Here is a 23,773-nt window from a genome sequence, read left to right on the forward strand (position 1 = left end):
TACCTTACGGCCAGGGACAGATGCCACCCAGCCCAGCATCTGGCACATGGTGATCTTTCCATAGAATGGCTGTTGAAAGAATTGCATTGGATTGATTCAAGTCGTGGTCATCCTATCTGGTTCATTTTCTTGTCACCCCCTCCATCATTTTTTGTGCAATTCATGGGCAAGGAGAAGGGAGAATTATTCCCAGTTTTCAAAGCCTGGGACTCTAATAATGAATTCAAGACAAAGTACTTGGCATTTTTAAAAAGTAGTCATAGTTTAGATGTAAAAAAGCATTTATGACCTGCTTTTATTTTTGAAGTGCTCAAAACAATCACTGTAAAATTAACAAAGTGCTTCTGTACGAGGGATTTTCCTCCTGAAATGTTCTTAATCCTGCACTAAAGGATTATATTATTATTGAGGTTTTCTTGTCTTTCTGCTTATCTCCACAGGAAGTCTCTCCCCTCAAGGAACTGCCCAGGTTGTCCCTGTTCACTCACAGGACTTAGCAGGGCGCTTTATAAGTACTAGGAACCCGGTACATACGTAGTGTTTTGCAAAGCTCGTTCTAAGTGTTCCTTTGTACAGTTTTGGTATGTTAAATACTCTTTTTTTTTTTTTCCAATAGCATTGTTGCAAGCCCAATTACATACTTCCTTTGACCAGCAACCTGAATAGCTGGAATAAACTGCAGAAAGACCTTTGGCTGTGCCCTTCATCAGGCTCGATACCGAGCTGTCCGCTGAGTCGGGCTCATTACTAGAAGGCTCTCATCAGCTAGAGAATCGAACGGGGTACAAGAGCACTTTTAGGGCTCTCCCAGCAGAGGTGGCTCTCCAGGAGCTTTGCTGGCATTCTGAAGTGATCTCTCTCCAACACGTTTATTTTGCAGTTTTCTGAGGAGACAGGAGTCAGGAGACTTGGGGCATCCTCACCGCTCTGTTATTAACTCACTCTGTGACCTTGGGCAAGTCGCCTCACCTCTCCAGCCTCATTTTCTCATTCGTACATACAGAGATTGGATCAGCGTAACCTGTAGGGTCTCTTTCACCATTACCTGGTGGTAATTACAGGATACCCAGAAAACAGCAGCTTAATTGACTTTGCAAAGTGTAAGGATAGGAAAAGGTCAGTTCTCTCTAGAAGCAGGTGAGCATTAGGACAATTCAAATTTGAGAGGCTTTTCCTGTGTTCAGATTGTTCCCCCATATGTCTTTCTTTTCTTTGCTTTTTTGAATGTGACAGGCTTTCTTACTGCTTAATTTTCTTTTTCGTTTCCTGAGGCTTTCAAGAGAGAAAGCAGGACTTTTCTGTATTGTTCCGGGAATTCTCTTCTGTGGGAGCAATGTTTGCCATTTGGTTGGAAGAATTCACCTGTATAATTTTTTTTTTCTTCTTAGAGGATTTTATAGGGAATTGGTAATAATATGTTCTATCTGGTTTTAGGGACTAGAGTCAGAGTTTATAATAGAGAACAAAAAGGATTACCCTTTAGAAAATTGCATAGTATCATTTAAATATTGCCTTACTTGCTCATTTTTAAATGTCTTTGAGGAAGTTTTGAAAAGATTTTGATGAAAGAAAAAAACTCATATATTTTTTTTGTTACTACAGAAAAAATTCTAGCTTTATTCCTTCTTTGCTTCGAAGAGTGTTTAATACTTATAATCCACGTGAAGTCAATGAGAAGTCTACAGTTATGTGTTACACTTCATTTTGTTCAAAAGTTTTAAAGATATGCTTTCTGAATTTAATATTCCACTGTGTGTGATACCTGGAAGTTATATTTGATCAGTTTAATTTAATTCTTGTTATGAATCCTGATTATTCATTTCAGTTTCTTTTTCCCCCCTCAAATGATATTTTAGGTTGCTTGCCACATATTGTAACTGGCATAATAGTTAATTTTAGGGGCACCTGGGTGGCTTAGTCGGTTAAGCGTCTGACTTTGGCTCAGGTCATGATTTCACAGTTTGTGAGTCCGAGCCCCGCGTCGGGCTCTGTGCTGACCGCTCAGAGCCTGGAGCCTGCTTCGGATTCTGTGTCTGCCCCTCTCTCTGCCCTCCCCAGCTTGTGCTCTGTCTCTCTCTCTCTCTCTCTCTCAAAAATAAAATAAACTTTAAAAAAATTTTTTAAATAGTTAATTATACTGAAAGCCTTATTCAAAAAATTTGAACATGCCATGACTTTCCTTGACCCCAAATTTCCTCCTTTGCCGAGGAAAGGATATACCCAGGTAACCTCTTTAGTCATCCCTGGCCGTGATAGCACATCTGCTGCTCAACTTCTGATCCTTGATAGGAACAGTTGTTTTCACTGAAATCCTTCCACACGAAGCAGAGAATAGGTAGACAGGTCAATTATCTACATCGTCTCCATTGGGGTCAGGCTGGTTCTCACCGAGAGAGCCAGAGTGTGACTTCCAGAAGACAGTATGTGGTCTAAGGTACTGAGTGTAGTCCCTAACCTGGCCCCTGTCGTAAGCATTTGGTTATTTGGAAGACCTACTTAGAAGATTGTCTAAGAGGAGGGAAAAAAGTTAAGGAAACCACACTGAACGGTGATGGGAAAGAAGGGAGAGAAGCAAGTCCATGGAGAATGAGAGGCGTCACAGAATGGTCTTAATTTTGGTCCCTTGATTTGGGAATATTTTTCTTAGAAAGTTTCTTCCTTCTTTTGGGATTTTGTTTCTCTCTTTCCTTTTATTTTATTTATTTTATTTTTTTTAATTTTTTTCAACGTTTATTTATTTTTGGGACAGAGAGAGACAGAGCATGAATGGGCGAGGGGCAGAGAGAGAGGGAGACACAGAATCGGAAACAGGCTCCAGGCTCCGAGCCATCAGCCCAGAGCCTGACGCGGGGCTCGAACTCCCGGACCGCGAGATCGTGACCTGGCTGAAGTCGGACGCTTAACCGACTGTGCCACCCAGGCGCCCCTCTCTTTCCTTTTATAAACAGTAATGCTAGGGAAGAGTTTTATACAATCCCTGGGAGATTATGAACTAGGTAAGTGAAATTACTCTGTCGTAGCCATGCGATGAGCATGATGCTTATGGAGTAAGAAAAAAGCACCTTAAATGTACACAGCATGTTCCTTTCACGTCACTCGAAGCAGCTTTTTACGAGGAGAAAGAGGAAACGTGTTTCCAGAGTAAGTACATGTGGTAGAGGAGAAGGACATTAGAACTGCTGGTAGTTACCATTTATATACAGAGGGGGTTCAAGTGTTCCAGCGGTGGTGGGATATGGGGGCAGGGGGGAGATGAGGAAACCTGGGCACCAGGAGCTACAGGCCTACCTGTATGCATAGAAGACCTTGCCGAGTCACGTAAACCTCTCTAGACCTCAGCTGGACGTATGTATGTATGTATGTGTGTATGTATGTATTTATTTATTATATTTATTTATTTATTTAAAAATAAGTGAAAGTTATTTCCTTAATTTTATTTATTTATTTATTTAAAAATTAATAAATTTTATTTGAAAATAAATTTATTGATTTATATTTAAAAATAAATTTTATTCATACTTAAAAATAAGTTTATGTATTTATATTTAAATATAAATAAATTTATATATTTAAATCAATAAATTTATATTTTAAATATATTTAAATTTAAATATTTAAATATTAATTCAAAATATAAATTTATTTATATTTAAAAATAAATTTATTTATTTAAATATATAAGCTTATTTATTTAAGAGTATAAATAAATTTATTTATTTAAGAATATAAATACCTTTATTTATTTAAGAATACATAAATAAATAAATAAGTAGAATAAAAAGAATAGATAAATAAAATAAATTTAAAGAAGGGGGGCAGAGAGAGAAGGAGACAGAGAATCCAGAGCAGACTTTGTGGTGTCAGTGCAGAGCCCCACGTGAGGCTCAAACTCAAACTCAGGAACCGTGAGATCACGACCGAGCCGAAGTCAGACGCTTAACTGACTGAGCCACCCAGGCTCCCCTCAGCTGGTCATTTTTAAAGTGAAGGGTCGGACTTCATGACTTCTAAGAGTTTTCCAAATTATTACATTTTATGGTTTATTTATAGCATCAGGACGTCGGGGTGAGTTTTCCAGATAGCTGAAACCTGCCTTTCTGTGCATCAATACTGGTGTTTATCTAAATGGATGGATATATTTATTCAATGCCTTATGCGCATCCCTGCCTTCTGGAACAGCACTAAATTTAACTTTTGCGTAGTGATTCAGGTGATCGTTATGAACAATGATGTAGTACTTAGGTACCCGTAGGGAATGTAGTGAGTGTGTAGAACTATTGGCCTCAAGACTAAGTAACACCACAGTCTACTATTCTTAAAAAAATTGTGCTTTCTCTCTTTTTTGTTTTGTTTTCGTTTGTTTTTTAAGGCTTGCTGCTTTTCTAAATACCACTTCCTTTTGCTTCTGTTATCTGACCCGCCGCCTCTAACTTCCCTTTTTATATTCTACTTTGCTGGTTTGAATGGGCTAGGAACAGGGGGCTGGAGACAAGCAAGTAGGAATTAGGTCTGAAGTTAGAGCAAACAGCCTCTAGGAGGGATTTCAGGAGGTATTCCTGCCAGTTGAAGACCTGATTGCCAGCGCTTGAGGCTTTTGGGGGCGTTCTTCCCCGTTGCAGTAAGTAAGCCTTGCATGAGTACAGTATGAAGGTATATTTACGGAACGATGTAAAGTTTGTGACCACTCTCCTTGCAGGAGAAAACATGAACGGTGGTAGGGCAAGAATGCCAAGAGGGCTCAGAAATAGAAAGGGGTCACTGAGAGGGCAAATGGGCGGATCTGTGAGAGTGTCAGATGATGGACAGGCAAGGCCAGGTCTCATTCGTAGGGCGTCCCCCACCATCATCCTGTTCCTAGCCTTGGCTTGCCAGCCATTCTCTGCCGTGACAGCCCATTACTACCTCCTTTAGATAAAGCAGATACAGGGGGTTGGCAGTGGCCGAGTTGAATTAGGACCCATGGATGCTGAACTTCTGGTTAATTGTCATCGTACTGATCCTCAAGGCCACTTGTAGAAGATTAAGAAAAGGTAAATTGGTTATTCATTTTCTGCATATTTACATGGAAATGCCACTTTATTAGCTTGCAAAATACGGTATCTTCCCTTTCAGCATAAATTTGGACACTGACTAATTTGCACTTGTTTAATCTTGCAAGCTTGGCAATTTTGGGAAGCCTCCTACACCCCCCCCCCCATCCTCCCTCCCCATAGTCTCACCTCACCCATCCGGCAAAGCCAAGAATGTTGCTTCACGCTCTAGGAGCCATATTAAAAAATACCACTGGGTTTCTCTAAGCTTTTCTGAAGTAAATTAATTAATTAATAAGCATCGCATAGGTTGGTCTCTCCTAGGGCTCTCTTTGCTGTGCTTTCTGGGTGCACCCAGCGAAGCAGTGAGACCTGGTGCTTCCTGGGACCACAGCTCCCTTGCCCAGGTGGGGGACAGGAGCTCATCCTGGGTAGGAGGGGAGCATGGGGGCTCTAAAGTCGGCAGCTGTGGCTTCATCCAGGTGTTTACGTACCTCTTGAGGGTAATAGGGAGGTATGGGGGGAAAGCCACGAGGTGATCAGTAATTAGAGAAATGGGGCTACACGCGCCACCTCTTTTGTCGTGGAAGTTACGTGTGCCACGATTGTGTACCTACCACCTGTGTTAGCTTTGTCCTCCCTTTTAACACAATCAGCGTGGGTGACGATGGGCACAGGTGCGGAAGCAACTTCTGCTTTCTTCCCTACTAATGCTGTCCCCGCCTCACTTCCAGAAAAATGCTGTCAGACTTGAGCTCAGGATTCTGGAATATATAACAGTATATATAACAGTATAGCCTGTGGGCTTATTTATCCGAGGCTTCGGATTGACTTCTGCTTTATTGATCGGGGCTGATAATCATGCAGTCTGTTGGGCTGTTCCTAATTATTCTGGCTATCTTAATTATTGGATTGTGCATGATCTGTTCTGTTCAAATAATTTCTCAGCAAAAAGAATTGAACCAGCTGAAGAGTGTGTATACATCTACCTCATTCCTATCTACTCTGCCTCTAGCCCTCTGTGTCACGTTAAATGAATCATTTTCGCCTCCCTGTTTTTCATTTTCCTCTCTGTGAACACAGAACGATATGATCTTGTGGCTTAAGATTTAGGGTCACTGGATATCAGGCACTAGCAAAATGTAAATTGTTGCCACCAGTTTGATAGGACCATTCATGCTGACTTTATGTCGTTTAAATCTTGATATTTTTCTCATTATGAGCTTACAAAAACATATGCTCGTCGTAGAAACTGCTGAAAACCGCAGAGAGGAAAACAAAAATCATTTATAACCCTGCGACTTAGTTATAGAAGCCTGGTAAAGTTTGATTTCTTCTCATCCAGACTTTACACAAATGTATACACAAAGACGTATTTGGGATAATATAATATATACTGCTTTGCAGCCAGCGTTAAGCCACAAGAATTTTTGCAGTTTTCATCATTTTTAATATCTGCATAGTATTTTAATGTGTGGACGCCCAGTCTTCTAGTTAACTATTCTTTCTGACTCTCCTATGTCCTCATATCCCTTTTTTTCCCCCCCAACTGACAGAATCTTCTATCTGAAATAAAACTTGATCCTATCACTGGCCTGCTGAAACCCTTCTGTGGCTCCTGATAACCTACTGGGTGAGGCCTTGCAGTGGGGAGAAAGCTAGGCTGCCAGCTGCCTGCCAACCTCTCCTTTCAGATCCTTATTCTTATCACTCTCCATCTCACACTTCATGCTCCGGCAGCACTGACCCTCCTGTCCGTCAGTCCCTGCAAACGCTCCTTCCCTCTGCACTTTTGCCTTAGCTCTTCCTCTGTCCGGAATGCCCATTCCTTCCCCTGACGTCACCACCTGTGACCTGGCTGACGCTGACTCAGTTTTAAAATTCACTCCTGGGGGCGCCTGGGTGGCGCAGTCGGTTAAGCGTCCGACTTCAGCCAGGTCACGATCTCGCGGTCCGTGAGTTCGAGCCCCGCGTCGGGCTCTGGGCTGATGGCTCAGAGCCTGGAGCCTGTTTCCGATTCTGTGTCTCCCTCTCTCTCTGCCCCTCCCCCGTTCATGCTCTGTCTCTCTCTGTCCCAAAAATAAATAAACGTTGAAAAAAAAATTTTTTTTAAATTCACTCCTGGATGGCATCTCTGACTTCCCCCTTTCACGGGGAACGGGTCTCTCCGGGCAGTTCTGTAACAGCCTGTTTGTACCCCCATCACTTAAGTGACTCCTGGCCCCCTCCAATCCGTTCTCTACATGAAGGCAAGAATGAAGTGCTTTATACTTGTTTCAAAAACAAAAAATCAATTCTGAGCCTGTCCTCAATTCTGATCGTTTGTAATCTGTGGCGACTCCCATTGAGGCTCTGCCTCAATCCGCCTTCAGGCTCTCCATGTTCCAGTCCCCACTCAGCTCTCTAGCAACACCTTCCCTGGCCCCCTCACACTCTGCACCCCAGTACCTCAGACCCTCCTCTTATCACAGGATTTTGCAACTTTGAAGAATGAAGAGGTGGGCACAAAATGAGCAGCAGGCAAAAGTTTATTAGAATATAAGATTGGAAAGGGAGAGAATAGTAGGCAAGTTCTTTTTACAGAAAGGGGGCATTCGAAAGTGAATGCCTGCGAACTATAGGCGAGGGTTCTTGTTTTATAAGGGTCTGATGCCCTCCTCCTTCCCCTCAAGTGGGGTCTGCACCTGTTCCTTCTCAGGTTCTACCCTTCTTGGCTTGATAGTTTTAGGTGCTGTGTTGTCCATTCCTGATTGGCTCATTTCCATTGTAGGAGGGGTGGTCTATGGCCATCTTCTGTCAGATTCCTGAGGGAAACCTCAGGGGGAGTGGGAAGTGTCTGTTACATTCTTAACAGGAACCTTATGCCTTCAGGGGGTTTGCTGTGGTCACCTGTTCCCAGCATTGTTGCAGAGTAAGTGTTTTCCCCACCCAGGGACCTCAAGTCCCATCCTTTCCATCTCTGACTATTTTATCCTATCTTTTCCTATCATACTCTTCAAAGTCCTGTCCATGCCCTTCCTTCTGCCCCATGAGAATATTCCTGCCTATCCTCAAGACCTCAGCCGTCTTGGACTGCCCTCATGGCTCAGGCATCCTGTCCCATGGTCTCAGGGAACTGTGTGCTTCTCCTTCATGTCTGAGTTGCAATGTTGCATCTATTTGTGCTATTATTTCAATAACGCCAGTGTCTTTCACTAGACTCTAAGCTCTCTGAGGGTAGGGCCTCTGTTCGTTTTCATCCAGTTTATAGATAGAATTGGATTGGGGGAAGAATCCCCACATCCAATAGCTGAGGTTAGGCAAAGTCTTCAAGAGATCGAGCTGGATAGATGTGAGATAGATGTGACCAAGTCGGGCAGCGCAGGAGCTGTGGATTAAAGGTGGTCGTGCATAAAAGTACCTGCTCTTTTATAGTCCTGGGCATACCCTGTGAAATCAATACTACCAGCCCCATTTTACAGGTTAACGAAGACTCAGAGAATTTCATAAAGATGGCAGGTGGTAGGGCCATAATTGGATGTTGAGCCATCTTTCAGGATGGGGAGGCAGCCTGGAATGAAGGACAGGCCAGTCCAGGCTGTCTACTAGGAAGTGATGGACCTCTTGGGGTACTGTTGTAGAGCCCCACATGTTCTTTATGTGCCCCAGGTTGTCCTTTGGCAGCTGGCTGACTCGTTTGCGTGGTCTGAAACCGGCCAGGCAGCAAAGACGTGCAGCCAGAAGCATTTCATCACTGCACATTTGTGCCCCTGGCAATTAATGGTGCTCTCCCAGTCCTTTTGCCTTGCGCTACACAGGTGGGGGCAGCTCCTGGCCAGGGTACCGGGATCCTCGGAGGGTACTGTGCTAAGTCCTGGGCACAGCGCTGAGACTAGGGAAACAGGTATTCCGAGCCCTGCGAGGAAACCAAGGTGGCCCTTCCGCTTCTAGTCCAAGGCTTTCGAAAGTTACCCCCACCCCCACCCCTACAGGAGGCTGAGAACCGTGGGGTTCCCTGGAACGCCAGACTTCTAGCCCCAGGCTTTGAAAACCCAACAGAGGCAAAACATAAGTCTTCTGGCAAAGGAGAATAATCCAGGAAGGATGTTGCCAGAGAGTTTTAAAAAAATTCTTCAGGATTTTCTTAAATTAGGTTTTCCTTTTAATTACCTAGTTATCCTTCAGAAACTTGGAACAGTCCCATTCCTTATCAACATATTCCTTGTCAATTATGCACAGGCTCAGGCTTATGGTGCCGAGGGTGATGCTTAAGTACCAGGCAGCTGGAAGTTTTCCCCTTGGGTTGTGGGGAGTGTCAGGAATGCTAATGCGCTGTGCTCTGGGCTGAGCTGGTGGCTGAAGGCAGAGGCCTCACTGAGCACTGGCCCAGGGGCAGGGCGGGGAGCAGATAAGAGGCTTGGGGTCTGCACTGCCCTCCCCAGGGGGAGGGAGGGTGGCCCCACCCGGCGAACTGGGGGGCTGAGCGTTAATCTCTAATTTTTGTGATTCTGATAGACCCTCCCCCACTCCCTGGTTCTTAACACTGCATTCTCACAGGATTGGAATGATGCTTAGCAAAACTGCTTATTGGCACTTTTTTTTCCCCCCCTGTCTGGCTGTCTGTGTCATTCAGGCTGCCTGAGGTAAAATTAGGGCTGGAAACATCGTGCGGGCATGTTCTGATGTGATGTGGGCTGGAGCGTGGCAGGGCTCGTGTGTGATGCGAGGCCACAGTGGTGAGGTGCAGGTCTGGACCATTCGCGAGTTATCTTGTCCCCTCCACGTCCTCCGCCGAGGCTTCTGGGGGCTGCATGTGATAAGCACAGGTGGTCAGAGAGAGAAGCCCAGCTTCGCTGCACGCTGTCGTTGGAACTGGACCAGAAGCACGTTTTATATTTCGGGCCCAAGCCCTTGACGGTTGTTTTGACCCTTTGAGCTGTGTGGGTGGGTGGGGAGTTGTGGTAGGAGGAAGAATGGGGACTTCACTTTGGAGTGTGCAGCCGTGGGGGTGGGCCTCTTTCCCCACATAGAGATTCCCAAATGGATGGAGGTTCCAATTTGGCCCAGGGGGAGTGTTTCTAGGTTTGGAGTGTTTCCCCTCCAATCTGGGGCTCAGGTGTGGGGCTCTGGGTGACAGAGAGATGCAGTCGAGCCCTCATTCCCGGCCACCGTGCTCCACCTGCTTCCCTCTCCTCAGGCACCCCTGTGCCCCTTCTGTTTGTTCTCAGCCCTCCTCCGGGGTTTTAGGCACCTGACTGCCTGCTCGGCCAGCAGGGAAAGAAATCTGTGCATGCAGAGGTTTGGACAGTGGTTTCCTCGAGTATTTCCTTCTGTTTCCTTGTGGGTAGAGGGCAGCATGAGAACAAAGGAAATGGAAGCATACAAATAATACTGCGGATAAAAGCAACGCACAAGTCCAGCCGTGCCTGCCTGCTTTGTCCTCGTCCCTTTAAGGGGACCAGTTGGGCACGATCAGGTGTAGTCATTAGTGACTCACACCTGACAAGGTCTGTTAAGATATCTGAGACTGGCTTTGGAAGGAGATACAGATTCCATGCCAGCTCTGTTAGCCCTGGGACTTTGGACAGATGGTTTAGCCTCACTGAGCCTCAGTTTCCTCCTCTGTAAAACAGAGGTAGCCTCAGAGTCTGTCTCACGAGGGACATGTGAGCAAAGCGCTGAGCCTAGAGTCTGGCGTCATCTAGCAATCCTTCAGTAAGCTATGCTCACAACTACTTATTTCTTTATGTATCTAAAATCTTTGTATTTTTGGAGAGAGCAGTGGGGGAGGGGCAGAGAGAGGGGGACAGAGGATCTGAAGCAGGGTCTGTGCCGACAGGCTGACGCCAGCGAGCCCGATGTGGGGCTCGGCCTCACGGATCGGGACAGGCCACCTAAGGGGTGTGTGCCTTGTTCTTCCTATTTGTAAGAGGAACAGAATGTCGTCCGTATATGACTTGTGAGGATGTGTGACGAGACACTCTGAACACAGCGTAACAGGCTACGTGATAAATAAAAGCATGATTATGCCATTTTCCTGTAGGCCACACCAGAGCAATTCTGGTGGTCCCGCACCGGTGCTTACCTGGCTGCAGAGTTATGCCATGACTTAGGGGTGTCTGTGGAGCTGCTGGAGGAACCGGCACACACGGGAAATAGTGGGAAAGAGGGTCCCGCCCGGACTCTCATCTTCCTTGCCGCTGCCTCAAAAGGCTCTGGGGATGTGGTTTCTTCCTACCATAAAGTTCTTGCTGCTGGGAGGTGGTGAGTGCCATCCTCCATTGTTCACGTTGCAGTGAATCCTGGATAATCCATTCAATTTGGAGATTTTGTCCCCCTTCACTTCTTGTCTCTGGTGTCTTCCCGGCCACCTGACTATGAAGGGGCCGGAGAAGGGAAAGGAAATGAAATCGGACTTGTCAGGTTTGCTCGGTCGTTGCTCATTCTTGATCATTACTGCGAAAAAGTTGAAAATATTGTTTCCAATCAATTTATATTGTTTTTTGAAATTGATTTCAATAGCCTACCGAAGCCCAGGAGTACAACTCTATCAATTATCGAGCCAGCAATAGAACAGGTGCTCTCTATAGATCGCGAAGTCTGGCTCTAAAGGGCTCCCAGTTTCCATTTATCTTGATATGTATCTGTGACATGTCTCATCATAAATCCAGCAGCCCATCTGGTGAAGGGGACATAAGAACATTGTTCATGGTAGCAAATACGTTTAAATTTTTTCACAGTTTGAGCAGATCCATTACCCTTGTCTATACTGCCATAAATTAGTTCTACCAAACATTGCTTCCCTAATCTCCATATCCGCCAGTAATTAGTCAATTCAGCTTGATCCAGGGTTCACTTTCATAAAGGAAACAAACTTCTGAAAGTTAGGAATTCCTAATCTTCAATTAGGAAGACTCTATGAAGGCACCTGGAAACAGCCAAGAGTGCATTGTTTTTAAGGATAATTTGCCCTGGAACACTGCCAACCCACTCCACAATGGGCAGTCTTTCTCCAGTAACTTGCTCTTTTCTGAGTAGTTGGGAAACTGCTAACGTCATCAGAAGTTATGGGTCCCCATGTGGCATGTGGGAGATTTCTCTCCCTCTCTCTCTCTCTCTATCTCTCCATCCCTCCTTCCGCCCTCCCTGTTTCAGAGTCAGGGCATTTTTGTGGAACCATAGTCTAGATTCAGAAAGTAGGTCTTCTGTCTAGAAGGCACTTGCCAAATAAATGTTTGTTGAACAAATGAATAAATGAATGAGTGAAAGAAAGACTAAATGAGGAGATGATTGACTTTTGATGGCAAAAGGTAATGACTGATCCTTGGCCCCTAATTTTTTCCCCAAATGCTGGAGGTGAGGATGAGGTTACAAGTATCGCAGTCCCTCTGGTCAGGACTCACGCTTTACTGGTGCTACTTACAAAGACAGCAGGAAGAGGGCGTGGATGACCACTGTCCCTGTGCACTAGGCACTGTTAGGACACTTTATATATATTATCTCATTCGGTCCTCATGACAATTCTGTGAGGTTGTATTACCTCTACGGTACAAATGAGGAAAGGGAGGCTCAGAGTTGTTGAGTTTATTGCTCTAAGTCACATAGCTGGTTCTAAAAACAATATTCTCCTTTACACACTTGTGTGCCGCTGTTTCTACGCACATACTAAATGTAGAAAAGTCCCGATATTTGAGAGTACGCAGGTTTAAACTTCCAATTAAAAAAGTCATATTCATCAATGTTCATACTACTGGAAAAAAGTCACACTGGAGAGTGAATGAATAAAGCTGAGGTTTGCTTCCCACACCGACCGGATGCCTTCCAGAATCTAGGAGATTTGAACATCAGGTGTGTATTAACAGCTTTAGACTCGTGTACTATTAAGACAGGTTTTGTTCAGACTGTATCGATCTCTCTGAGGTCAGCAGGTCATGATCAGAGCAAGAGTAACCAGCAGCAACTGTTGGCCTGTCCCTGTAACATGGCATCCCCCGTGGGAAGGGAAATACCACTGTGTACTGAGCTGGAACGTCCATTGAGCCCGTGGCTGTATTTGGTCTCACCTGGGTCGGGGCCCAGGGAGCAAGGTATGGGACAGGTGTCAGACCTTGCTTGTGTCCGCCTTCTCACCAATGGCGTAATCATATCTCCCTTGCCCACATCGGCAGCTCTGAGATGGAGAGGAAAGAATGGAACCTAGCTCCACATTGTGGTTCACCATCTCCCGTTAGAGAGAGAAGGTAAAAGGAAGGAGAGGAGAAAGTGGAGGGAGAGAGAAACAAGCAGACAGCACTCCGGTGGGCTGAAATCCCCCATCAGCTGCATAAAATCACATCCTGTCTTTAATCTCCAATCGTGAATCCATGTCCTACCAGCTAATCACCAACTGCGTGCTCTCACGGTTTTGAGAAGCTGAGAATCCCTGGTTTTGATTTTTTTAATTCTTTTTTTTTTTTTTTATTGTAGATATACTAACTACACTAAAGGAAATTGAAAAATGGATTCAGCAAACCAGCGGTCTTTCACTGCTTTAACCCCGTGACAGCTGCTACCTGTGCACAAGATCATGCTTGTTTGAGCACTGTTATTTCTGGTTTGCTCCCCTGCTCCCCTCCTCCTTTCAACTTCCTGTGGTGATGTTTACTCTCTCTGCAGTAGGTTGAATCTGTCAGACCTGTCACTGAATCCTCCCTCTTTGGCCCCTAGAGATCATGTGTTTACAGTTCAAGGAACTCACTAGAGTCTTGCCTTCAAGGAATAGTCCAGTTGTCTGGGTTTGTTCAGGTAAAAAAAAAAAAAAAAAAAAGTAGCAGTAGCAGAATAATGATAATAATGAATAATAATAATGATAAATATAATAACGATAGTGATAGAAGCTAACACTAACAGTATTATATGAATGCCTCATTTAATCCTCTAGGATAGATGGACTACCCCTGTCCATATATTATAGCTGAGGAAACTGCTGTTAGGAAGTTTGCTGAGGACACACAGCTAGTGAGTGGTGAAGCCAGAATGCAAATCCAGGTGTCTTGCTTCAAAGAGGACATAGAGGGGCACCTGGGCGGCTCAGTCGGTTGAGCATCCAACTCTTGATTTTGGCTCAGGTCATAATCTTGTGGTTCGTGGGATTGAGCCCGAGTCGGGCTCTGCACTGACAGCTTGAAGCCTGCTTGGGCTTCTCTCTTTCTCCCTCTCCCTCTGCCTCTCTGTCTCTCTCTCTGTCAAAAATAAATAAATAAACATTTTTTTTTTTTTTTTTTAAAGAGAGGGAATTGGGCTCCTGGGTGGCTCAGTCAGTTAAGTGTCCGACTTCAGCTCAGGTCGTGATCTCACAGTTCGTGAGTTTGAGCCCTGCATCAGGCTCTGTGCTGATGGCTCAGAGCCTGGAGCCTGCTTCGGATTCTGTGTCTCCATCTCTCTGCTCCTCCCCCACTCATGCTCTGTCTCTCTTTCTCCTTCAAAAATAAATAAAAACATTTTAAAAAATTTAAAAAAAATTAAAAAGAGAGAGAATATAGAGTGAACACAGATATAATTCCACGCAAGTGAGGTGATTCCCCATTAGTAATAAGAAACAAGAGTAGCAGAACAAAGTAGTGTGTTAAGGAGAGTCTAAACAAGAACGACTTTGACACCTGTCAGGTACTTCCTAGATCAAACACTTGCTCTCAGTTGCTTTTACTTCATTTGGAGTCTTGTTCACCTTCATCTGGAACTTTCCTCTCTCTGGTACAGTGGCCAGCAGCCACGTGAGACTGTTGAGCTCTTGGGATGAGACTTGCTGTGCTTTAAGTGAAAAACAGCAGATTTTGAAGATTTAGTGTGAAAAAAGTATGTAAAATATCTCACTAACGGGTGCCCGGCTGGCTCAGTTGGAAGAGCATAGGATTGTGAGTTCAAGCCCCATGCTGGGTGTCAAGATTACTAAAAAAAATAAGTAAACTCAAAAAAATTCCACTAATACTTTTTAAAATATTGATTTTATGTTAAATTAAAATAGAAGATAATTATTCTTGCCTATTTATTTTTGTAGCATGGCCACAGAAAACTTGAAGTTCTATATATGGCTTGTATTTCCACCGGTCAGTGCCACTCCACAGTCACTAACTTTGTACCTCTCTCCTCTCAGCTCTGGAGACCTGATGATGGGTTTGCCCTCAGGGCTTGACTTCAGGACTGGTTTTGGCCATTTGAGGCTTAAAATTGCCCGCATTAGCGCACTAAACTCACTGTATTTGGTTTATTTATCTCAGTGAGGGCTGTTCGTACCCCTTAAAGGAGGCGACAAGGAAGACGTTCTCTTTTGTCTGCTTAATACCTGATTCCCTCTGAAACGAAATCTCTCTGATGAGAACATGGCAGCCCCCTTGCCCTGTGACCCCATGATGGATCTTTCCTTTCAGACCGGGATGCGTGTCGGCAGAGCTGGTGTGAAAAGAGTTCTTTATTTTTCTGTCCACGGGCCAGTTATGGAATTCCACGTTGCCTCTGAAATGTTTTAGGAAACAGTGCAAGCTGTTCACTCACCCTTTCGTCTGCTAGCCATAGCTCTTACACGTCAAGGACCCAGAAAGAAGTCACAACCTCAGCTCTTAAGGAACTCGGGACACTCCGACGGAGGCAGACTCTCTGATCTATTAGGAAATGATCCAGAGCCAGATTGTGAGGCTCAGCCCCTAACATCACAACACCAGAGAAGAGAAATGAGCTGCGACGGCTGCTGTGTTCCTTCGGGAAGGCATTTTGAATGAAGGTGTTGGGCTTGGGGGGCTTAGGGGGTTTGGGGTGGTTCCAAGGTGATGGCTGTATAGCTGTAGGAAGAAAGGGGCCTGACCCTGCCAAGGTACATGTCTGGGAGTGGTGGAGATATAGTCCTGGGGACCAGTTGCAGTAAAAGTAAGTGAAGTGGGGGACGGGGATAAGTGACAAGGGCCTAGAGCCTGGTTTTGATTAGGGGGAAGCCAATGGTATGTTACTATTTAGAGGCAAGACAGAGCCAGATGATGAAAACCTCAGGCTTTATTGCTCTCAGGGACCACGAATTTTCTCATCTTCTGTTTGCCCAAGTGTGGAAGTTGGTACATTGGCACAGCATTAAAGCTATTTAATAAACAGGTGGCATTTACTATGTGCTGGGTACTTCATTTTAAAATAAGTACATAATTCTACAATAAATACCTAATTACATTATGGGAGGTAAAATTGTGTCCCACTTGTAGTAATCAATGTAAAGAAACATATTAAGTGCATGGCACTGTAAATGGCAGGTGATTATAGCAAAAATCTTGTTTTTTTAAATTATTTTTTAATTTGTTTATTTTGAGAGAGAGAAAGAGCGTGAGCAGGGAAGGGGGAGGGAGAGACAGAGAGAGAGAGAGAGAGAGAATCCCAAGCAGGCTCTGCACTGTCAGCACAGAACCCGACGTAGGGCTCAACCTCACCAACCCGCGAGATCATGACCTGAGCCAAAATCAAGAGACGGACACTTAACTGACGGAGCCACCCAGGTGCCCCTTAGAGCAAAATCTTAAGGGTTGTCATAGTCTGCATTACAGATGGGCAGCTGAGGCTCCAGAGGCCCCAGACCTTTCCACAGCAGATTTATCCAGCAGTGGCAAGAGGGTGGGTTGGAGGGTGGAGAGAAGAGCGGTAAGGAGGCCAGTCGGCCAGCTCTTCAAGAGTGTAGCGATGGGAGTCTTGCACTGAGCGTTGAGTGGAGAGGAAACACGAGAGCCATTGGGTAGACCGCCGTTCAGGCGTTCCATTGCATGTGTTTATCTCTCTGTACACTTGGGTTAATCTGCGATGCACATTTGGGGTGCAGACTCCTTGTGTGTGTGGCAATAGTTCTGTATGGTGAATGTGAGCAAGTGCCAGGAGATATTTCGTAACCAAATGCTGACATTTATCGAGTGCTTCGACTGGCTGCGTCCCATGCTAAGTCCTTGAATGACCTCTTTCATTCCTCATAATAACCACAGAAGGCATCTGCCGTTTCCCACCCCCACCCCCACCCCCCCGCCTTGTACAGATGAAGGCACAGAGGCTCAGAGAGTTTAAGTCACTTGCCAAAAGTCGCACAGCCGGGTTTCAAATCCAAGTCTGTCTGACTGCAAGACCTTTAGCCACCACATCATTGCCTGGTCCTAGTGACTTTTTACAGCATCTTCTGCTGTTTGTCTCTCATTTAACCTTGAGTATGAGTTTCTGTGACTTAGCTTAGAATTTGATTCATCTCCCTAAGCACCAGAAACAACAGATATTCACCGGACCATAAACCCTATTCCTAACCTCTGTGCAGTATATTTATGTATCTTCTTCTGTGGTTTATATCATCATTAAAGCGGCTCTACTTGGCCCTTTAAGAAGCTAATTAATCACTAAATATAGATCACAACTTGTTCTTTTCAACCCTCTGCATGTTTCTTCCCCCCATTGTGTGATGCCATCTGGTACTATGAGCTCATGCTTTTTGTGTTCCTTTTCAGAGAGCCAGATTCATTGCTGTCTATACCCAGAAAGCCAGTTAATTTCAAAGTTTGCATGCATGGCTTTGAAAAAATTGGAAGCTAATGCCTCCTTGTGGATTTCCACAGTATCACTTTTTAACATAACATCGCACAGAACTTCAGTCTTTACCACCATCCACACATACACACACACATGTCTTTTCATCAAAAGGACCTAATTTGTCTTTGGCAAGCTGTCAAGCAACTACAGGTCTTTTCCTGTGTGATTTTTGTCAAGTTTCATTTTGTCAGTTTAAAGCGTATGCTGTAAGGAGCCAGACCTTAATAATATACTCCCCCCTTCGAATCTATTTGACTTTCTGAGACAGCAGCGGAGTTTAAGAACAAGAAATACAACAGCTAATGTGGGCCCCTGACACTGCTGCTGATCTGTCCTTCACTCCCACTTTCTCTCCTAATTCTGCCTGGAGTCTTGATCATCTTCCAAGGGAGTGGAGCACAGGAGCCGTAGACTGTTTTCTTGCAAGCTCAGCTGAGGGGCTCTGGGCTTGCCAGCAGGCTCCCAATCAGTGGGATTGTTGAGTACTGCTTGTTACCGTCCGGTCCAGACCTTGTCACTCTCCACACCTCCTTTCTCTTCTCGTTTCAGAGCGCTTGGCAGTTTAAATTTAGCCTGGGAGCCTAGCGGGGAAGGAAAGGTAATTTGGCTACGTGAGCACTGCTTACCTCACTCCTGGCACATGCTGGATGCCCCTGGGGAAGCAGGAGAGCATTGGCCAGCTGCCTTCCTCCTTTCTGTGGCTCTTCCTCCTGGGATCGTGCCTGTTCCTAGCAAGGGGCTGAGATGAGCCCTGAGAATGTCCCCTGTGATGTAAAAGGAACCGTGTATTTCCCTAGCATAGAAGCTGTCCTAGGGCCAGCCCCTCGCGCTCTCAGAGAACGGTTTCTACTCAGTCCACACTCCATTTGAGCATGAAGCAGCTTCTGTGAGATGCAGGTAGAATGAAGTCACTGAGTCAGCCGTAGAGCCAATCCAGTCTCCAAATAACATTGTCAAAAGGTATGGGTAATATACAGACAGAAGCCTCAATTAAGTTTTGTTTCCAAAAGAGCACATGTTGTTACTAAACCAAAAAAAATGGGGGCGCCTGGATGGCTCAGTCAGTTAAGCCATTGACTTTTGATCGGTTGCACGTTGAAGCTCTGCATTGGGCTCCATTTTGGGCGTGGAGCCAACTTAAAAAAAAAAAAAAAGAAAAAAATGTGCTTTTCCCTGTAAATTGACAATTTGCTTAATAACTTGTTGTAGCCACCCACAGAATTAAGATGCACTTCTAAAAGATTAAGGATTTCTAATTTTCCTGAGTGACTAGTATACAAAATTTGAATAACAGCATATATGTTAAAGCTTGGTTACTACTTTGCACTGTGGCCTTAGGCTAGTTGCTTAATGTCTCTGAACTTCAAATTTTTCTACCTACTTAATGGAGCAAATCATACTTATTATTTTTTAATCTGGTTCATAGGGTTGTGGGTGAGCATCAAATAGATTTTGTCAAATGCTTTTTCTGCATTTAGGAGATGATCTTGTGGTTTCTGTGCTTTATTCTTTTCATAAGGCCTATTATATTAATTGATTTTCACATGTTGGAACAATCTTGCATTCATGATATCAATCCCACTTGGTCATGATGCATAGTCTTTGTTATATGTTGCTGAATTCAGTTTGCTAGTGTTTGTGGAGGATTTTTGTATATAATAGTCACAAGAATATTTTGAAATATTCTTTACTTGTTATGTTTTTGGTTTTTGTATCAGGTGTAATATTGACCTCCTAGAAAGATTTGGGAATTCTATTTTTTTTTTTTTGAAGAGTTTATGAATGATCGTTATTCTTTTTCAGATATTTGGTAAAATTTACCAGTAAGGATGTATGGTCCTGGGCTTTTCTTCACTGGAAGATTTTAATTGTAGAGATTTTATTTTTAAGTAATTTCTACACCTGACACGGGGCATGAACTCACAACCCCAAGAACAAGAGTCTCATGCTCTACTGACTGAGCCAGCCAGGCACTCCATCATTGGAAGATTTTTAATAAGTTATTTACTACCTTAATCTCTACCTATTATAGATCTTTTCAGATTTTCTATTTCTACTTGAGTCAGTTGTGGTAGTTTATGTCATTCTACAGATTTCATCTGTATAATTTGTTGGCATATAATTTTTTCACAATATTCTCTTACAATCCTTTTTATTTCCATATTGGTAATGCCCTCTGTTTTATTCTTGATTTTAGTAACTTGAGTCTTCTTTTTTTTTTTATTTTGGTTAGATTAACTAAATTTTATTAATCTTAATTTTGTCAATGTTATTAATCTTAGTGCCAATTTTTGGTCTTGCTTATTTTCTGGGTTCTTCTATTCTCTACTTCATTTGTTTCTACTGTAATTATGTAATCTCTTTTCTTCTGCTTAAGGTTTAGTTTGCTTTTCTTTTTTTGGTTTTTTAATGTAGACAGGTTATTGATTTGACATCTCGTTTTTTAATGTAGGCATTTGCAGCTATAAATTTTCCTCTAAGCACCACTTTAGCTGCATCCCATAAATTTTGGTATGCTGTGATTTAGTTTTCATTCATCTCAGAGTGCTTTTAAATTTCTCTTGTGATTTATTTTTTAAACACTTGGCTGTTTAGGAGTGTGTTACTACATTTCCACAAATTTGTGAATGTCTCAAGTTCTCTTATTGATTCTAACTTCATTATAGTATGGTCAGAGAACATACTCCATATGGTTTTAATAATTTTAAATATATTGAGATTTGTTTTATTGCCTAACATATGGTCTATCGTAGAGAACATTCTATGTGCACTCAAAAAGAATGTGTATTCTGCTGTGGTTGGGTAGAGTGTTCTATAGATGTGTTTTGTCTAGTTGTTTTAGAGTGTTGTTCAAATCTTCTATTTCTGTGTTGATCTTCTAATGTCGTACCATGTTTGAAAGTGGGATATTGAAGCCTTCAACTATTCTTGTTGAATTGTCTATTTCTCCCTTCAGTTTTTGCTTCCTGTATTTTGGGGGCTCTGTTGGTAAGTAGGTGCATATGTGTTTATAATTTTATAAATTCCCAGGGGATTGACCCTTTTACCATTCTAAAATGTCTTTGCCTATAGTAAAAATTTTTGTCTTTAAGTTTATTTTATCTGATGTTAGTATACCATTCCCATCTCTCTTTTGGTGATTGCATGGTATATCTTTTTCTGTACTTTTACTTTCAACCTATTTGCATCTTTGGATCTAAAGTGTGTCTCTTGTGGACATCATATAGGTGGATCACGTTTTATTTATAATGCCAATCTCTGTCTTTTGATTGGAGTGTTTGATCTGTTTAGATTTAATGTAATTCCTTATAAGGGAGGAGTTATGTCTGCTGTTTTGCTATTTGTTTTCTATACGTTCCTCTTTTCTTCCATTACTGTCTTCTTCTGTGTTAAATGGATGTTTTCTAGTAACCTTTTAAATATGTATTATATATGTATGTGTACACACACACACACACACACACACACAAGTTGCCTTGTGAATTACAATTAACATTTTAATTTATAGCAATCAAGTTTGGGTTAATACCAACTGAATTTCACTCGTATATAAAAGCTTTGCTGCTTTGTAGCTCCATTCCCTCTCCTCTCCTTTGCATGGTTATTATCATACACATTACATTGTATGATCCTCAACAGAGATTTACAATTATTGGTTAATGTTTTGTGTCTTTTAAATCAGGTAATAGAAAAAAAGTTACAGCACAGATAGTACATTTATATTGTCTTTTATGTTTACCCATGTCATGACCTTGACAAATGTTCTTTATTTTTTTCTAATGTTTATTTATTTTTGAGAGAGAGAGAGAGAGTGGGGAAGGTGCAGAGAGAGGGAGACACAGAATCCAAAGCAGGCTTCAGGCTCTGAGCTGTCACTACAGAGCCTGACGTAGGGCTCAAACCCACGGACCGTGAGATCACGACCTGAGCCAAAGTCGGACACTTAACTGACTGAGCCACCAAGGCACCCTGACAAATGTTCTTTATTTCTTCATGTAGATTCAGTTACTGTACTTTCCTTTCATCCAGAAGGACCCCCTTTAGTATTTCTTGTTGGACAGGTCTGCTAGTGACATACTCTCTCAGTTTTTGTTTTGCTGGAAATGTCTTAAATTTTCCTTCATTTCTGAAAGATGACTTTGTTGCATATAGAATTCTTGATTAATTTTCTTTCTTTCATTGCTTTGAATATGTCATCTCACTCCCTTCTGGCTTCCATAATTTCTGATGAGAAATCATCTTCTACTCTTTTGAGGAACGCTTGTATGTGATAAGTTGCTTTTCTCTTGCTTCTTTCAAAACGTTCTCTTTAGCTTTTGGGAGTTTGATTATGATGTGTCTGGGTGTGGCTCCCTTTGAGTTTATCCTATTTGTGGTTCATCAAACTTAGATGTGAGGATGTATGTTTTTCACCACATTTGGGGAACTTTTGACAATTATTTCATCAAATATTCTTTTTGCCCCTTTTTCTCTTTCCTCCTTCTTGCGACTCCCATTATACTGACATTGATATAATTGATGGTGTCTCACAGATCTCTGAGGCTCTGTTTATTTTCTTCTCTTCTTTCCTCATTTTTTTCAGACTGGATAATCTCAATTGACTTCTCTTCAAGTTTGCTGATTAATTTTTCTGCCCCTCCAGTGGATTTTTCATTTTATTTATTGTGCTTTTCAAGTTCAGGATTTCCACTTGTTTTTTTTTTTTTCTTTTTATCCTTCCTGTCACTTTACTGATATTCTCTGTAGGGTGAGACATCATTCTCATACTTGCCTTTAGTTCTTTGAACACATTTTAAGCAGCTGATTTAACGTCTTTGTCAGGTAAGTCCAACATCTGGGTTTCCTCAGTGATACTTTCTCCTGAATGGCTTTTTTCCTCATGCATGGACCATATGTTCTTGTTTCTTTGTATGTTGTATACTTTTTTACTGAAAACTGTGTATTTAAAAAAATATTATGTAGCAACTCTAGAAATTAGATTCTTCTTCTTCCTCCTCAGGGTTTGTTATTATTTGGTGGTGTTGTTGTTGGTTTCTTTAGTGTCTTTCCTTAACTGATTCTATAAAGTCTCTATTCTTTGTCATATGTGGCCCCTGAAGTCTCTGCTTGACCAGCTGTGTGTGAAGCTAATGGACAGAAATGTCCTTAGCTGCCTGGAACTAATAAGTCCCAGTGTTTGCTGATGGGCTCTGTGTGGATGTCGTTCATGTCTTCAGCTCTGCCTTAGCCTTCACTCCCTGCTTTACAGAGCCTCAAGGTCAGCCAGAGGATGAATACCGCTTGGAATGACAGTTTTGAAAAATACAAATGCAAGCTATTAATACATTTGCAGCATGTTATCTGCTACTATTCTCGTCCTAGATTGTTTGTTCTTTTTAAGCACAGGCGTTTTCTGACTTCTATGTAAACATCTAACTTATGTGCCTTAGACCACAGAACCACTGCCACGGGCCCATGTTGAAAAAACAAGGAGAAAAATAGAGCTTCGAACTTTGAGGGAATTGGTGGTTTCATGATGAAAAAAAAAAAAAAAAAAAGAAAAATCTTCCCCAAAGCAGAGGTAGTCTTGGGGCAGTGTTTCTCAAAGTGAGATTCAAGGACTGCCTGCCTCAGAATTACTTGGGATGTTTGTTAAAGTTCAGGTTCCTGGCTCCATCCCAAATCCTTTGATTTAGAATATCTTGGGTGGGGTCCATCCAGGAATGTACATTTTTTTTTTTTTATAACTTGAAAGAAAAAAATTTTTTTAACGCTTATTTATTTTTGAGAGGCAGAGAGAGACAGAGCACGAGCAAGGGAGGGGCAGAGAGAGAGGGAGACAGAATCCGAAGCAGGCTCCGGGCTCTGAGCTGTCAGCACAGAGCTGGATGTGGGGCTCAAACTCACCAAACCATGAGATCATGACCTGATCCGAAACAGAGTCAGACGCTTAACCGACTGAGACACCTATGTGCCCCCCAAAGTTTTATTTCTATAAGTAATTCAATTCCAGAAATTAGACATTTATTTGCATCTATGAGGATTTTTTTTTTTTTTTTTAGTAGCTGCAGGGTTATCATAGGATTCAGGCTGAATCATGGGACTCAGAAGATTTTAGGGGAAAAATAAGCCCGTATTTATTTATGCAATAAAAGCATGGGTTGGGAGAGAGGGTAGGAGAAGATACTAGATAAATCAATGGGTATACTTGC

The 23,773-nt window shown here is 42.9% G+C and overlaps 1 protein-coding gene across 3 annotated transcripts in view; it reads left to right on the forward strand.

Moving 5' to 3' along the window:
• The window catches only part of TMEM178A (transmembrane protein 178A), a 52,912-nt gene that overhangs the window by 13,484 nt on the left and 15,655 nt on the right, over positions 1-23,773 (forward strand). Inside the window, exons 1-2 of one of the 3 annotated variants that reach the window (XM_040496588.1) lie at positions 4,376-4,850; positions 18,176-18,180. The exons of the other annotated variants lie outside the window; for them this stretch is intronic. Of the exons in view, the coding sequence (XP_040352522.1) occupies positions 4,645-4,850; positions 18,176-18,180 (211 nt within the window). The 5' untranslated portion in view covers positions 4,376-4,644. Of the gene's footprint in view, positions 1-4,375; positions 4,851-18,175; positions 18,181-23,773 lie in introns of those variants that run through there. 3 annotated transcript variants of the gene reach the window in all.

The sequence above is a fragment of the Herpailurus yagouaroundi genome, unplaced genomic scaffold, assembly GCF_014898765.1.
Source record: "Herpailurus yagouaroundi ecotype Mexico unplaced genomic scaffold, PumYag 188, whole genome shotgun sequence".
Classification (NCBI taxonomy): Eukaryota; Metazoa; Chordata; class Mammalia; order Carnivora; family Felidae; genus Herpailurus; species Herpailurus yagouaroundi.